Raw genomic sequence first — 14,856 nt, forward strand, 5'->3', positions numbered from 1 at the left:
GCATAAGCATACTGCTGATAAATTTTGGGGAAATAGACTGCTCAAGTTTCCGCTAGTGCAACTGTTGCATTGGATTCTATTGTAGTGCAGCCCTAAAACTTCAAAGAGCCCTAGAGCTAATGAATAGAGAATCTTGAATACAGCCCAGAAAATCCAGAGAATTATCCATTCTGCATCTGGTAACTATGCTGGTTCTAAGTGCTTACTCACTCAAACAGGGAGCATGCGCACACACAAAATCAGAAAGGTGTGTAAAGTACTTTCTTAAATAATGAATCTAAAAGTAGTTAATGGCAAAATTAGTAAGTTAAGATCTGAATGAAACTTCTGTCCATGCATACAGCCCTTCACAGCAGGAGCAGACAAACCAGGATATCTCACATTAACTAAAGTTTCCCTTTTCAGACAAATCAGGAAACTATGGTTAACATCAGCAAAACCAGGACTGAAGTCCAACTTCAAACCATTTATTCTAAAATTTATTATTACGATTATATCCCACTTTTCCAATAAGAAACCCAATGTGGCACATGCGCGTCTCTTCTCTCTCCATTTTATAACCCTGTGAAGTAGGTTAGGTTGAGAGAGAGTATGTGTGTCAGTTGTCTAAGGTCACCCAGTGGATTTCATATGACTGAGTGCGGATTTGACTCCTGGTTTACCAGGACCTATCCCAACACTCCATCCACTCTTGCCTTCATTGTCTAGTTGTTCTGCTACTGTTAACCAAAGTTTAATGGTTTGGCCAAAAAGGGAAACTACAGTTAACGAAAGATTTCCTGGTTTGCTCACTCGCATGAAGGGGCTGCATGCAAATGCCAAAAGGCTTGTTCGTATCTCAGTTTTTTTCTTCTTAAGCTGAAATATGATAATCAGAATGTGGTCACCATTTTAAAAATTGTCCATAGTTTTGTCAATACTGGTTTTTTTCTTAAATAAAGCATAGATCCATTTTACCTGAATGTATCATTATAGAGATGATACAAAAATGTATATAAATATTCTCATTATTATTATTTGTCACAGCTAAAACAACACACGTGCATATTTACACACACCAGCATAAATAATTTTAAATAAAATATGCCAGAAAGGAATGCCACTCTTATTTCATATTTTACTTCCCATAAAACACCCCAAAGTGGTTTAACAATAAGAAGACCAGCAATAAAATATACATGTTTTATGATCTAGTGGGCAGAATGTAAATAAAATGGTGTCTTGTTACCACTGAAATCAATGGGACATAACCTTTTTGTTTATGTCTTAAAAACTTTATTTTATGAATATTGTTTTCCTAATACTTACACAAAACCTTTGTGGTAGCAAAATGGATTTATGTTTAAGAAGTCAATAGGAGATCCCCGCCCCCCTCCGGCAATATTATAAAATTGTACTGAAAAAGCTGTGCTTGGCATTATGCCACATTTCATTAAAAGCAAGATAGCTGGATATCAATAGGTAAGTCTTACTTCCCAGTAAATGTGCTTTGGACTGAACGGAATCTTCCGGAACTCTCACTTAGCATTGCCATTCACTCTTTCTCAATCTTTAAAAACCCATTACAATCTACACGGACACTCTTTACATCTTATATGATTGAGAGTCAAGTTTGATACAGTAACAATAATAGGAGTTCCTTCTTCTGTCTACTAATATGCAAACATTTCTTTAGTTCAATATGATTGGGTTATATCAGCTACTACAATGGTGACTACAGGGCTATGAATGGGAATACGATGTGAGGAGGGAACCAAAATACACCAAAAAGTGCAGTTTGTTAAAGTACAGTGGACCCTCTAGTTATGTACCGCTCTGGATACGTAACTTCCGGGTTTCTTCGTGCGAGCACAGAAGCGCTCAATCGTGCCGCATGCGTATGAAGAAGTGGCTCCTCTGCCTACAGATTTTTCGGGTTGCGGATGGACCCCCAGAACGAATTTACTTTGTATCTGGAGGGTCCACTGTACAAGGAAAGGAGAGCTGATGACACAGTAACACTTTAGGATAAACAATGACATCTGTACTAGTTCACAGTGCTAGCCTATAAAGGCAATGTCCAACGAGTACAGGGCAGGATGCAGCACTTCTAAAAATTGTGTTGGCCTCCTATTATGGAATAAGTAAGCTCTTCAAATTGCAGCACATTCTCTGGCTGTCACACTTAAAAGTGTAATTCAACCGGATGTTATCAGAACAGAATTCAGCAACCATCAAGAAGACAGTTTGCCCTGCCCGTTACGTAAAATTATTTTGTAACTCTAACAGCTCATGAAGGCTTATTGCCAACAGGTCTTACCAGAAAATACACACTTTCTAAGGATTACCACCACAGGTAACAAGCAAGTTTTTAACACCTATGGAAAACTGGCTAAAAAGTTGATTGGACAAGTGTATTTCAAATGAGACATGCCCAGTCTCTAGGCAAGGCTTAACGAAGAGAAGACTAGAACAGAAAGAGTCCTAAAAAGTGTTGCTTGTTATAGCACTGTTAGTATGATCAAGGGAAAAACCACAAGAAACGAACATGAAGATATTACCATTTGACATAGCATGGGTCAGTGCAGCTTTAACATCTTTCATAGGAAATGGGAACATCAAATGCTTAAAAAGATCTTTAAAGTTAGCACCTGTAGGAGCAGTAGTTTCCCTGCTCCAGTAAGAATACAGTCTTGATCTGAAAGAATAGGTTTTAACGTCTTTAAGATCAAATGACTATATTCTCAGTTATTTCCTGGAGTGAATATGAATATATTTTGCAGTGACTGCATTATGGGAAGAGTAGATCAAATAAGGTGAGGTTACCAGTGCTATGAAATTTAAATGGATTATTTAAACATACTGGAAATAAGACTGCACATTATCCACATAAGAAGGAAACAAGTTCCTTTTATAGGTGAACTCAAGCTCTTGAGCCAAAATTAATGTCTAAGATGACTTGAGGAAAAAATATTTAGGGAATTTAACTGTTTAACACTATTAGGCATTTGCACTATTTGCCTTTACCATAAAATAATACCAAATGCAAATCTCCTACGTTAATCAGAATGGGGGAGGGGACTGATGATGGGGTGTTCACACACAGGGAATCAATACAACATTAACAACTATAATCTTGAGAATGGACAAGTTACCTGATTCAGTGTATTGTCGGTCTTTAACTCTTTATGGTTTGAATACTGGATATAAATGGGCTGATTACGAAGGTGAGGTGTCACAGCAGAGTAATAATTGACCATAGTGATCGCAGCTTCTTCTGTTGCCAATTCCAAAAAAGCCTATAAAAATATTAAAAATTGTTTTGTAGTATTTGCAGCATACATAACTATATTCTGTTTCTGAATTTGCCAGGCTCTTTCATGATGAGACATTTAAAGCACTTACCAAAATCATTCAGAATCCATTACACATTACAGATCTATAGATCTTACTAAGCAAGGACTAGGTCAGAATGTGCCCCAACTGTCCACAAAATGCTACAGGTTCCCTCGAGGGCAAAAGCAGCCACCGCTCTGATGTCTGTTTATGGAAATGAGCATGTACAATTTTTTCAGACATACCCACTTGAAGCAAACTTGGAGGTATTTACAATCTGACAGTTAAGGTTGTCGACTTGCTCTTATCCATGGGTTGTTGACAACCAAAACATGGCAAACAGTTTAAAAAAAAATGGCAGAGGGGAATCCCAAGAGCAATTTTCAGAAATAAAAGCACTTTTATGTGGGTTCTCCTCTCCAAAACACAGGTGACAGGAGGACCAGTACCAGCCTGGCTGAAGCGGTCTGAACAAGCAGCAGCGCTCCAAGCTCCATAACCTTAAAAAGCAAGTGACTTGTCACACCCATCAGCAGATCACTGTGGCTATTTGAAGTTTGCCGAACCTGATCCTAAATGAAAGGGAACACTGCTCCACTATCCCAATTTCTGCGAGAAATATGCAGGATTCAGCAATATGTTGAAAGACATGGCGGCCAATTACCTTCCCCCGACCCAATAGAAAGTATTCATTTTTCCACAGGTTTCAAATTGGTAGATGACTATTTAAAATCCTTCATATAAAAACCTCCAGTAAACTGTGTCTGTTTACTGGAGGGAATTGGGCAAAGGATATTTTCAACAGACAGCATCCAATACTGTAGGAGAATGGATCTGGATTAATATCCCTTTACCACAGGTTATTAAAGGCCTGCATGATCTCCTGACTTGGCTGTTGGAACTCCTGACCAAGAAGTCAAGAGTTTATAATGTGCCTGTCAGAAATGGCTTATAGCAGGGAGGGGCTGACTCCTGGTCTGGGGACCTGATCCAGGCCCCCCAAAACAGTTTTTGGGCATCCCAAGACCATGCTGATTTTGACTGCAAAAAAAGAAAAGAAGATACAGTGCTGGGCTGGATGGAGAGGTTTAAATCTGGCCATCAGTTCAAACATTTGGTGAGTCGGGAAGGGAAAAGAATCGCCTTCCTTAGCTAATCTGCAAAAATTTTGAGAGAGAGATTTTAATGGCCTTTGCAGAAGCTATTATGGTGATTCCTTTGGATCATGTACTAATATTGAGTATAATTTGAGGAAATAATATGAAGGACTATTCTATTTGCCTAAAATGAGTCTTCAGGCTGGTTAAAGAGTTAAGTGTGCTTTCATTGCATCCTCTAACTATGTAAAAACACTATCCAGCAGAAAGCATTCCTCAGGCTTCTTGCTCAAGAACATCCTCAATAATCTTGCTCAACAAGATACATCACATCTCATAGTTCCAGAGTCTATTGTTTCCTGCAAACTCACGTATGTAATTTTCGATTAAGTAGCAAAACAAGATGGATAGTTGTCTCATCCTCATTCTCCAAGTTTAGCCCTTTGAACAAATAGCAGTCCCTTCTAGAAGGAGTAAACTCTATGAGTGTAACATGACAATCCAAAGCCCAGTTGCAAGGCATGACAGCCACCGCCACATCCACAGCCCCTTGGTCACGCTGGCCAGGGTGGAAGGTGAGAGTGGATAGGAAAGCCACCACACCAGCACTCAAGGCTAGATCAAGGTTGATGGTGTCAAGGGATGGCAGTGGGGCCAGCTTGGGTATAGCAGTCTTGAGCTGGTTCAGTCCCTCCCACTTCCTGCACTTCCACCCACGTTTGGCAGGCAGAACAGGGAGCTCCACACTGGCATTGCGACACTGGTGCCACTCCATAGGCAGAATCTTGCAGGGTTGGATTACAGCCTAAGTGAGACTTATTTCTGAATGTTTAGAATTAGGCTGTGTTAAGGAGGCAGGAGAAGCTCCTCAAAGGTTTTCATCTTCTTAAGTCTTTATCATCATAGCAGAACTATAATCTTTTTATATCAGATTTGGTAAAGTGCTATCAGAATTTATAGTCTGAAAAAATTAGGTTTCTTCAAATGAAATATTTTTAGATAAGATTAGTTTTCAGACACCAAAACATAATTTTTTCACAAAACACATTGAAAAACACACTTTTCTAAAAAAACAAAGAACAGAAGTATAGGATGATAACTGAAGAGACACGGCATTAACCAGTATTAGGAAGAAAAGCAACCATCAAGCCATATTTAAGAACCTGATATGCTAAGCAAAAGGGCAGCTTGGCTCTGATTGCTGAGAATTTGAAGTGCTGCTCTCCCTCCTACTATTTAGGTACAAGAGAATGGAGGCAGGGCAAGGAAGAACTGGTATTTACTTATCTGCCCCTTAATGATTGCCTTCCTTTAAAGTTGGCAGGAGCAGAGAAAATGAATGAGTTACAGGGATATGAAACAGAAAAAAAGACTTAAGAGTGTTAGCTTATATCTCCATCAGAACTCTGAGTCTTCAGAATTCTCAGCAAACAGGCAGCTCTCACATCAGGGAGTGTAGCATCAGTTAGGCTCTTCATGATGAGTTTCATTGAGCTCAATATGGATTGGGCTCAATCAAATAGGGATATGATTGAGCCACAGCACAGGCCACTGCTGTTGTCCCTCTCTGAATTGATGCTCATAAGGTGGTGACAGTAGCAGAGAACTTAAACTTAAGGCCTGTTCATTACTATAACTGCAGAAACATCTATTGATGCCACAAAACATGGGAAAAGTAGCTCCCAGTGCCAGAAGACCACTGTATTGGTAGTCCCCCACTCTAACAAGAGAAGGCTTGGGAAAGGTAAAACTGGTAGTGAGGGGCATGGGCATACAAAAACAAGCCCTTTCTTGGTGGGCCAGAATGGGCCTGTGCACAGCTTGAAAAATGAAACTTGGGGGCAGGGGGAGGAGACACATTTGAGTCCACCAATTTGAAATCTACCACCATAATCAATTTCAAGGGGAGATTAGAATGTGCATAATTCTCTCCCATTGAAATCAGCATGAGCTAGATGTAATTACCTTTAACTGAATTGTGCTTAGGACCCAAACCTATGTACTGCAACACAACAGCAGAAGATAGGATCAAGTGAATAAAAGCAAATGTCCAACCAATGGGTACTGATGCTTAAAATCTGACCTTTTATCTCACCCTTGTAGATGGCGTGTGTGTGTGTGTGTCCATGAACACTGAATTCTGCACTTATTAACTTGAAATATTTCTCCAAGCCTGGCTAGTAGAGTAGGCTCCGTTGCTTGGATATGGCCTCAACTTAAGGCAGACAGAGTATTTAGACTGATTGGTGGGTAGATGTTTTCTATACTAAAATAGTAAGACAAAATTAGAAAGTACCTGGTTCTTTCCTTTCAGCATGAGAATGTTGGTTACCTTACCAAAAGGTAAGCCTAAAGCAATAACTTCTGTTTCTGTCACTTCCCCTGGTAATTTCCTGATATGAAGAACACGAGAAGGAGCCCCATCCATTTTATCTTCACCTTTGAATTTCTTGTTGTCGTTACCATTGGCTGAAAGACATTTTTTTATAATTCATTTCATATCTGAAAGCTACCCTATTTATTATAAACTCATCAAGAAAAATACAATTTGTGCATGCATACAGTTTCCAAATCAGTATGTGAAATAAGTTTTTTTTTTCTTTCAACCAACATTTTAAAAAGATTAACTGAAGTAAAATGCAGCTGCTAATGTGCTTCCTCACAAAGCCCTGCAATATTTGGCAAATCAACTTACCATGGATTTTTCCTGCAACCATTACATAATGAATTGCCTGAAGCACTGAGAAGCAATGATAACTGTACAATAACTGATAACCATTTCAGGTTATCCTAAACTATGTGCTAGAAAATGCTAATGTGATATGGGATAACTGGTAGTACACCTTAAAAAATAAATAAAAGCACTGGTGAGCCCAAAAGGCAATAATTCAGCAAGAAAGGAGCCTCCTCACTGTATTTCTGCATGGCTGACTGCTCTAGTCTTGGTTTTCTTTGAATTAACCTTCACTGCTCCGTGGGGTAAGTAGTCCTGCTCCATCACAGTTATGGTGGGATCTGCATCATCCCAGTGCAATCACAGATAATTACCTATCCTTGAAAGTAGCTCATGGGGTCTTTATATGTTACTGGTGTGGCTTGGCCTTTTTCCAGTCAGGAACCACACAAAAAGGAGTTATGAGGGCAGACAATTCTCATTAAACCAAGAAACTTCCCTGGGCTTTGAGTGTGATATCTACGTTCAATTTTAATTGAGGTTTGAAAACAAAGTGCTTTAGCTCTTAGATGTTTCAGAAAAAATGTGTTAATTCATCCTAAGTAGTCAAGACACATGGACAACCACTGTGAAGACCCTATTTCTTTCCAAACAGACATAATGCATAATTCCATCTTTTGTTTTCTGTTAGATAGAACAGTATGCCAAAAATTTAAGAATCCTTAAATGATACTAAAAATACTATTCAAAATTCAGGCTGCTATCGTAATGTGCTACTCAACATGAGATGGTTGATTTATGTTGTGAGCAAGGGATGTGATCACAATTAGCACAGAGAAAAAAGCAGATATTAATAGCTACTAGAAGGTGAAATCAATTACTTGTGGAGGGGGGTAGAACTGGCAATTGAGAAAAAGGCAATTAGATTAGAAACAACAAAGAATGCACCGGTGAAACAGAGAATGGTTATCATAATGTAGAGAATAGTTAACAATGTAAATGTTCTCTTATTTCCTGCATTTATAGAAATAATGTATTAAAATCGAAGCGAAGAATGCATTAATACTGTCCTACAAAATCTAGCAGCATGGCTATTATCAGGTTGATCACTCATTACAATTAATTACCTGAAGCACTCAAAGGGGGATTAGATAAATTCATGGAAGATAAGGCTGTTAGTAGCTACTAGCCATGATAGCTATGTGCTACCTTCTGGATCACAGGCAGTATATCTCCAACTCTACCTACCAGTGACTGCATTAGATAAGCATTTGATCGCATTTCCAACACATACATAGAAATGATGAATTGCAAAAAATACTTCCTTTGAAGGAATGTACTTATGACAATAGTTACAGCACAATCATATAATTTTTTTACTCATAAGGCAAGTGTGCATAGGACTGCAGTCCTAGTGATCTACACTAAAATGCAGTTTCTCTGTCACCTCTTCCTACCCCAAGTTAGCCCAACACAAATGCAAGGAGGGGCATATTCATATTGTGAATGCCACTCAAAAAGGTTGCTGCTTATACAATTAGCTTTTTCTTTCTCCTAAGAGCAAGGGTGGGGAACCACTTTTTAACAGGCAGGCCAGATCAAAAAGTGGCCACTTGTCTTCTAACAGGTGGGTGGCTCTGTCAATCGCCTTACGTCATAAGGTGTTGGGGGATTCTGAGTCCGCTTGAAAGCAGCAGGCTTTGTATACCATGTTGAATTTAAACAGGGCCAGATGCAAGCCCTGTTGCAAAGAAACAATTGGAAGAACACTTGGGAGCGCCTAAGCAGAGCCAATCTAAGCAGGACTTGCATTGGGCACTGAATTTGCTTCCATGTAACTAGTTTAACTGTAAACATAAAATGATTGCCAGTTAATAAAAAAGAAAAAGAGAGAGTTGTAAACAGAACCAATCACTAAAATAGCAGTAACTTCCACTGCAGCCTTTTTTGTTGTTGTTTAGTCGTTTAGTCGTGTCCGACTCTTCGTGACCCCATGGACCAGAGCACGCCAGGCACTTCTGTCCTCCACTGCCTCCCACAGTTTGATCAAACTCATGCTGGTAGCTTCAAGAACACTATCCAACCATCTCATCCTCTGTCGTCCCCTTCTCCTTGTGCCCTCCATCTTTCCCAACATCAGGGTCTTTTCCATGGAGTCTTCTCTTCTCATGAGGTGGCCAAAGTATTCAGCTTCACGATCTGTCCTTCCAGTGAGCACTCGGGGCTGATTTCCTTAAGAATGGAGAGGTTTGATCTTCTTGCAGTCCATGGAACTCTCAAGAGTCTCCTCCAGCACCATAATTCAAAAGCATCAATTCTTCGGCGATCAGCCTTCTTTATGGTCCAGCTCTCACTTCCATACATCACTACTGGGAAAACCATAGCTTTTACTATATGGACCTTTGTTGGCAAGGTGATGTCTCTACTTTTTAAGATGCTGTCTAGGTTTGTCATTGCTTTTCTCCCAAGAAGCAGGCGTCTTTTAATTTCGTGACTGCTGTCACCATCTGCAGTGATCAGGGAGCCCAAGAAAGTAAAATCTCTCACTGCCTCCATTTCTTCCCCTTCTATTTGCCAGGAGGTGATGGGACCAGTGGCCATGATCTTCGTTTTTTTGATGTTGAGCTTCAAACCATATTTTGCGCTCTCCTCTTTCACCCTCAATAAAAGGTTCTTTAATTCCTCCTCACTTTCTGCCATCAAGGTTGTGTCATCTGCATATCTGAGGTTGTTGATATTTCTTCCGGCAATCTTAATTCCGGCTTCGGATTCATCCAGCCCAGGCTTTCACATGATGAATTCTGCATATAAGTTAAATAAGCAGGGAGACAATATACAGCCTTGTCGTACTCCTTTCCCAATTTTGAACCAGTCAGTTGTTCCATATCCAGTTCTAACTGTAGCTTCTTGTCCCACATAGAGATTTCTCAGGAGACAGATGAGGTGATCAGGCACTCCCATTTCTTTAAGAACTTGCCATAGTTTGCTGTGGTCGACACAGTCAAAGGCTTTTGCATAGTCAATGAAGCAGAAGTAGATGTCTTTCTGGAACTCTCTAGCTTTCTCCATAATCCAGCGCATGTTTGCAATTTGGTCTCTGGTTCCTCTGCCTCTTCTAAATCCAGCTTGCACTTCTGGGAGTTCTCGGTCCACATACTGCTTGAGCCTTCCTTGTAGAATTTTAAGCATAACCTTGCTAGCGTGTAAAATGAGTGCAATTGTGTGGTAGTTGGAGCATTCTTTGGCACTGCCCTTCTTTGGGATTGGGATGTAGACTGATCTTCTCCAATCCTCTGGCCACTGCTGAGTTTTCCAAACTTGCTGGCATATTGAGTGTAGCACCTTAACAGCACCATCTTTTAAAATTTTAAATATTTCAGCTGGAATACCATCACTTCCACTGGCCTTGCTATTTGCAGTGCTTTCTAAGGCCCATTTGACTTCACTCTCCAGGATGTCTGGCTCAAGGTCAGCAACCACACTACCTGGGGTGTACGAGTCATCCATATCTTTCTGGTATAATTCCTCTGTGTATTCTTGCCACCTCTTCTTCATGTCTTCTGCTTCTGTTAGGTCCTTACCACTTTTGTCCTTTATTATGGTAATCTTTGTACAAAATGTTCCTTTCATATTTCTGATTTTCTTGAACAGATCTCTGGTTCTTCCCATTCTATTGTTTTCCTCTATTTCTTTGCATTGCTCGTTTAAGAAGGCCTTCTTGTCTCTCCTTGCTATTCTTTGGATATCTGCATTCAATTTCCTGTATCTTTCACTATCTCCCTCGCATTTTGCTTGCCTTCTCTCCCCCGCTATTTGTAAGGCCTCGTTGGACAGCCACTTTGCTTTCTTGCATTTCTTTTTCATTGGGATGGTTTTAGTTGCTGCCTCCTGTATAATGTTGCGAGCCTCCACCCATAGTTCTTCAGGCACTCTGTCCAGTAAATCTAAATCCTTAAACCTGTTCCTCACTTCCACTGTGACTGCAGCCTTTTAGGGCACTATAAAAAAAAAGAGATGCTAAAACTACATGTGGTGGTTTCAGGTTTTTCTACTGACAAGGGGGCAGCAAAGCTGGTAACTTAAGCAAGCAGCATTAGTGGATGGGTGGTTAACACTCCCCCTTCATGCTGTTTTTGTGATTCCACCAGTCTACACACTCACAACTCTACCATATATTCCCCATGGATGGAAAACTATCAATCACCCACTTCGTGCCTCCCCCTTCCCCAGCACAGGTGCTATAATAAACAGACCCTACTTCAACTGCATTTTCTTAGAAAATGATAATTGCACGTGGATAACACTGGGGTGTAATAAATAATAATAATAATAATAATAATAATAATAATAAATTATACCCTGCCCATATGGCTGGGTTTCCCCAGCCACTCTGGGCAGCTTCCAACAGAATATTAAAATACAATAGTCCTTCAAACATTAAAAGTTTCCCTAAACAGGGCTGTCTTCTAAAAGTCTGGTAGTTGTTTTTCTCTTTGACATCTGGTGGGAGGGCGTTCCACAGGGCGGGTGCCACTACCGAGAAGGCCCTCTGTCTAGTTCCCTGTAACCTCACTTTTCGCAGTGAGGGAACTGCCAGAAGGCCCTCAGCACTGGACCTCAGTGTCCGGGCAGAACAATGGAGGTGGAGATGCTCCTTCAGGTATACTGGACCAAGGCTGTTTAGGGCTTTAAAGGTCAGCACCAACACTTTGAATTGTGCTCGGAAACGTAAGACACTATCCTCTTTCAGTATCCTCTCATACTTACCTCCTAGCAATATGGGTATAACATTTGACACAAAACAAATGGGTTAGAATAGCACCTGCACATTTTGCCTCCTATCTTAGTTTTTGTGAACCACCTTGAGATCTACGGATGAAGGGCAGTATACATATTAAATAGATAGATAGATAGATTAGATAGATAGGCCAGAGGCTTTCATTCTCTTAAATGAAAGCTGCTAAAAACACCCTACTGATTTATTTTTAGTTTATTGCTGGATCTAATTTTTTGAAACTTTTAATTGTTTTGCTCTTTTTGTAAACTGCTTTGAGGGGGTTTTTTGTCAAGCAGTAAATAAATTTTATGAAATAAAAAAAAACACTCAGGAGGTACATACAAACTGTAAGGACGAATGAGCATTTATCAGCTTTCTTTTCCACCTCTGCTCATGAGCTTGCTAGAATTTTATGCTTGCTGTTTTGGTATAAGCATGCACTCAGTCAACCTATATTTTAAGAAGAAAAGTTCAACCAGTTTTACTGTTTTATCTTTGCTATTTGGGCATACCTAATTACTACACACTGCTTTAAAAACCAAAGGAGACATAGAAAACTTTATTGAGCCATATTTGTTTTAGTTACAAAAGTCCATAGTTGGGATGAAGGGAGTGGTCTCTCAGGAGAGTTACCCAAGGCAGGGAAAACTCAATAATCACATATAAGGAGGTTAATTGCGCTGGAGTGCTTAACTGGAAATTCCTCCATTGCTACCCTGATGGTCGCAGCAAGATTACTAAATTCTCATCAACCGTGAGTAAACAGGACATCCTACTTGTTGAAATCTACCAAAGATTAGGAAGAATGCAGGCACAACAACTAAAAATGAGCAAACCTGAACTAACTGAGAAATATAGGCTTCAACTTGGCAAAGCTAAATACTGAGAAACTGCAACTCAGATAAGAGCTGAAGCCCAAGGAGAAAGACAGACACACAAGACCAAGTTCCTGATCCATAAACTGCTACAGCTTGTGCAAGAGCACATGCAGGAGGAACAGAAGCCCAACTTAAAAAGAGTGCATGCAAAAGGTCCTGTTCACTCAAAAAAAGTTTGTTTGTTTGTTTGTTTGTTTGTTTGTTTGTTTGTTTGTTTTGCCTGCCAATGCAACATTTGAAATGCATATAGTCATAAATAACCAAAGTTGTTGCACATTGATGGAAGCAGATATGGGCATGATTTAATTCTTCCACAGTCCTGCTTCCTTTTCACTCATAAAGTAATCTAGTTCAGCATAGCCTTTCTGTCATGGGTGGCTTCTGTATATTGCAAGAGGCTGACCTTACTGGACAGTATACTATGTACAACTCAGTTTACTTGATTTTCCTCTAACAATTCAAACACCAGGGAGATACGGAAAGCCAAACTCTGTACTTCAGGGTTACAGTGATTTGTAGAAGAAATAAAAATTTATTTATCGTAAAGCTACTACTCAAAGCCTATGATGGAATATTCTAGCTAAGGGGAAGCCAATTATTTATACTCATTTTCAATAAATGATTCCCAAAATTATATTTATGAAATGCTAATTTAGTATGTTAAAAACAGCCATGTATCAGCATTGGTAAACTTTTACTTCAGTTGAACCCTATACTCATCAATGTAGTAAGTGGTAAGGTCATTCAGTAACCGGACTATAAAGATAAAGAAACCACCTTGCAAATTGGAGTGATAATTGAAGAGTATTCACTTGCTAAAGAAGAATTGAAGAATGTAACTTTGAATCTATACAGTTTTCTGACCTATTTAGTTAGAATTGCCTTTTGCAATGACACACATTTTAAGCTATGTTTAGCTTCTTCTTAAAAGATTAGAAAGCTGAATTCTTGATGGAAAAACAGTAATGATTGTCCTATATCACATTTTAATTCCTTGTACATTTTTATTCGATTTTATAAATAATATATACAATCATACTTTTTATCTAATTAGCAACTGTGTCATCCACAAATATTGTAAGAATTATTTCTACCCCTTCATCTAAATCATTGACTGATGAAAAATGTTGAAAGTGGGTAGGACAAAGCCCTACAGAAGAACCCCCCTGAAAACCTCCCTCCATTTTGATGAGGAGCCACTGATGAGCACTAAGTATGGTTTTCCAACCAGCTGTGAATCCTTCCGACAATACTATTACCTAGCCCACATTTAAGCCACATTAAACAAAATTATCAAGGGGTACTCTGTCAGACCCTTGGCTGAAATCAAGATAGATTACACCCACAGCATTCCCGCCATCCATTAACCTGATTTTAAAGTGTGATAAGATTAGTCTAACAAGATTTATTCTTGACAAATGCTGGGTTCTACTAACCACTTTCAAACTGATTCCCTTCTTCTCTGTTCTAGTATCTTCCATGGTATCAGTCAGAAGATATCAGTTGAAATATACTACTAAATCTGCTTCCATCAAACACCTGTAAATTGTTTCAGGAAAGGATAATTTACATCACCACGTTTGTTTGACTGTCCATGGAAAACTCCAACCACAATTTTATTTTTTCCCCTCCATTTATTTTGATCCAGATTGTATATCCACAAGGCTACCATGTTCACTCTCATGAATTCTGTGCAGATATGAGCATCTTTGACATATAATGCTAGTCTCTTTCTGTTGCACCTATTCTTTTTTGAACAATTTGTAACCTTCAATTATTACATTCAAATCACATGAGTTTCCCCACCAAGTCTGTTATACCCAGCAAATTGTATTTATCTTCCTGTATTTGGAGTTCAAACTCATTTATTTTCAATATGCTGCATATTAGTGTATAGTCACTGAAAGCCTTGAAAATTCTGCTCCAATCTCTCTCCTGAGATTTTAGAGTTTGCTAGTCAGCCACACAATTCCCCCTGTTCTCCTACAGCACACAGATCCCTATCTTCAGTGCTTACCTTTTGAACTTACCTATTTCCAACTGCTACAGAATTTAGTTCAAAGCTCTTGATCAGGTTCATATTTTTTCTTTTGCCAGACACTTTTTTCCAGTCCT

General features: G+C 39.3%; 1 protein-coding gene across 5 annotated transcripts in view; it reads right to left on the reverse strand.

The window, feature by feature from the left end:
* Positions 1 to 14,856, reverse strand: part of PTBP2 (polypyrimidine tract binding protein 2) — a 49,801-nt gene that overhangs the window by 17,755 nt on the left and 17,190 nt on the right. For all 5 annotated transcript variants that reach the window (XM_079981514.1, XM_079981513.1, XM_079981512.1 and 2 more), the window contains 2 exons: positions 6,709 to 6,881; positions 3,135 to 3,278 (listed from right to left, as the gene is read on the reverse strand). In XM_079981514.1, coding sequence (XP_079837640.1) covers positions 3,135 to 3,278; positions 6,709 to 6,840 — 276 coding nt within the window. In that variant the 5' untranslated portion in view covers positions 6,841 to 6,881. The remainder of the gene's footprint in view (positions 1 to 3,134; positions 3,279 to 6,708; positions 6,882 to 14,856) is intronic.

Source organism: Podarcis cretensis (genome assembly GCF_951804945.1).
Source record: "Podarcis cretensis genome assembly, chromosome: 6".
NCBI classification, from domain to species: Eukaryota; Metazoa; Chordata; class Lepidosauria; order Squamata; family Lacertidae; genus Podarcis; species Podarcis cretensis.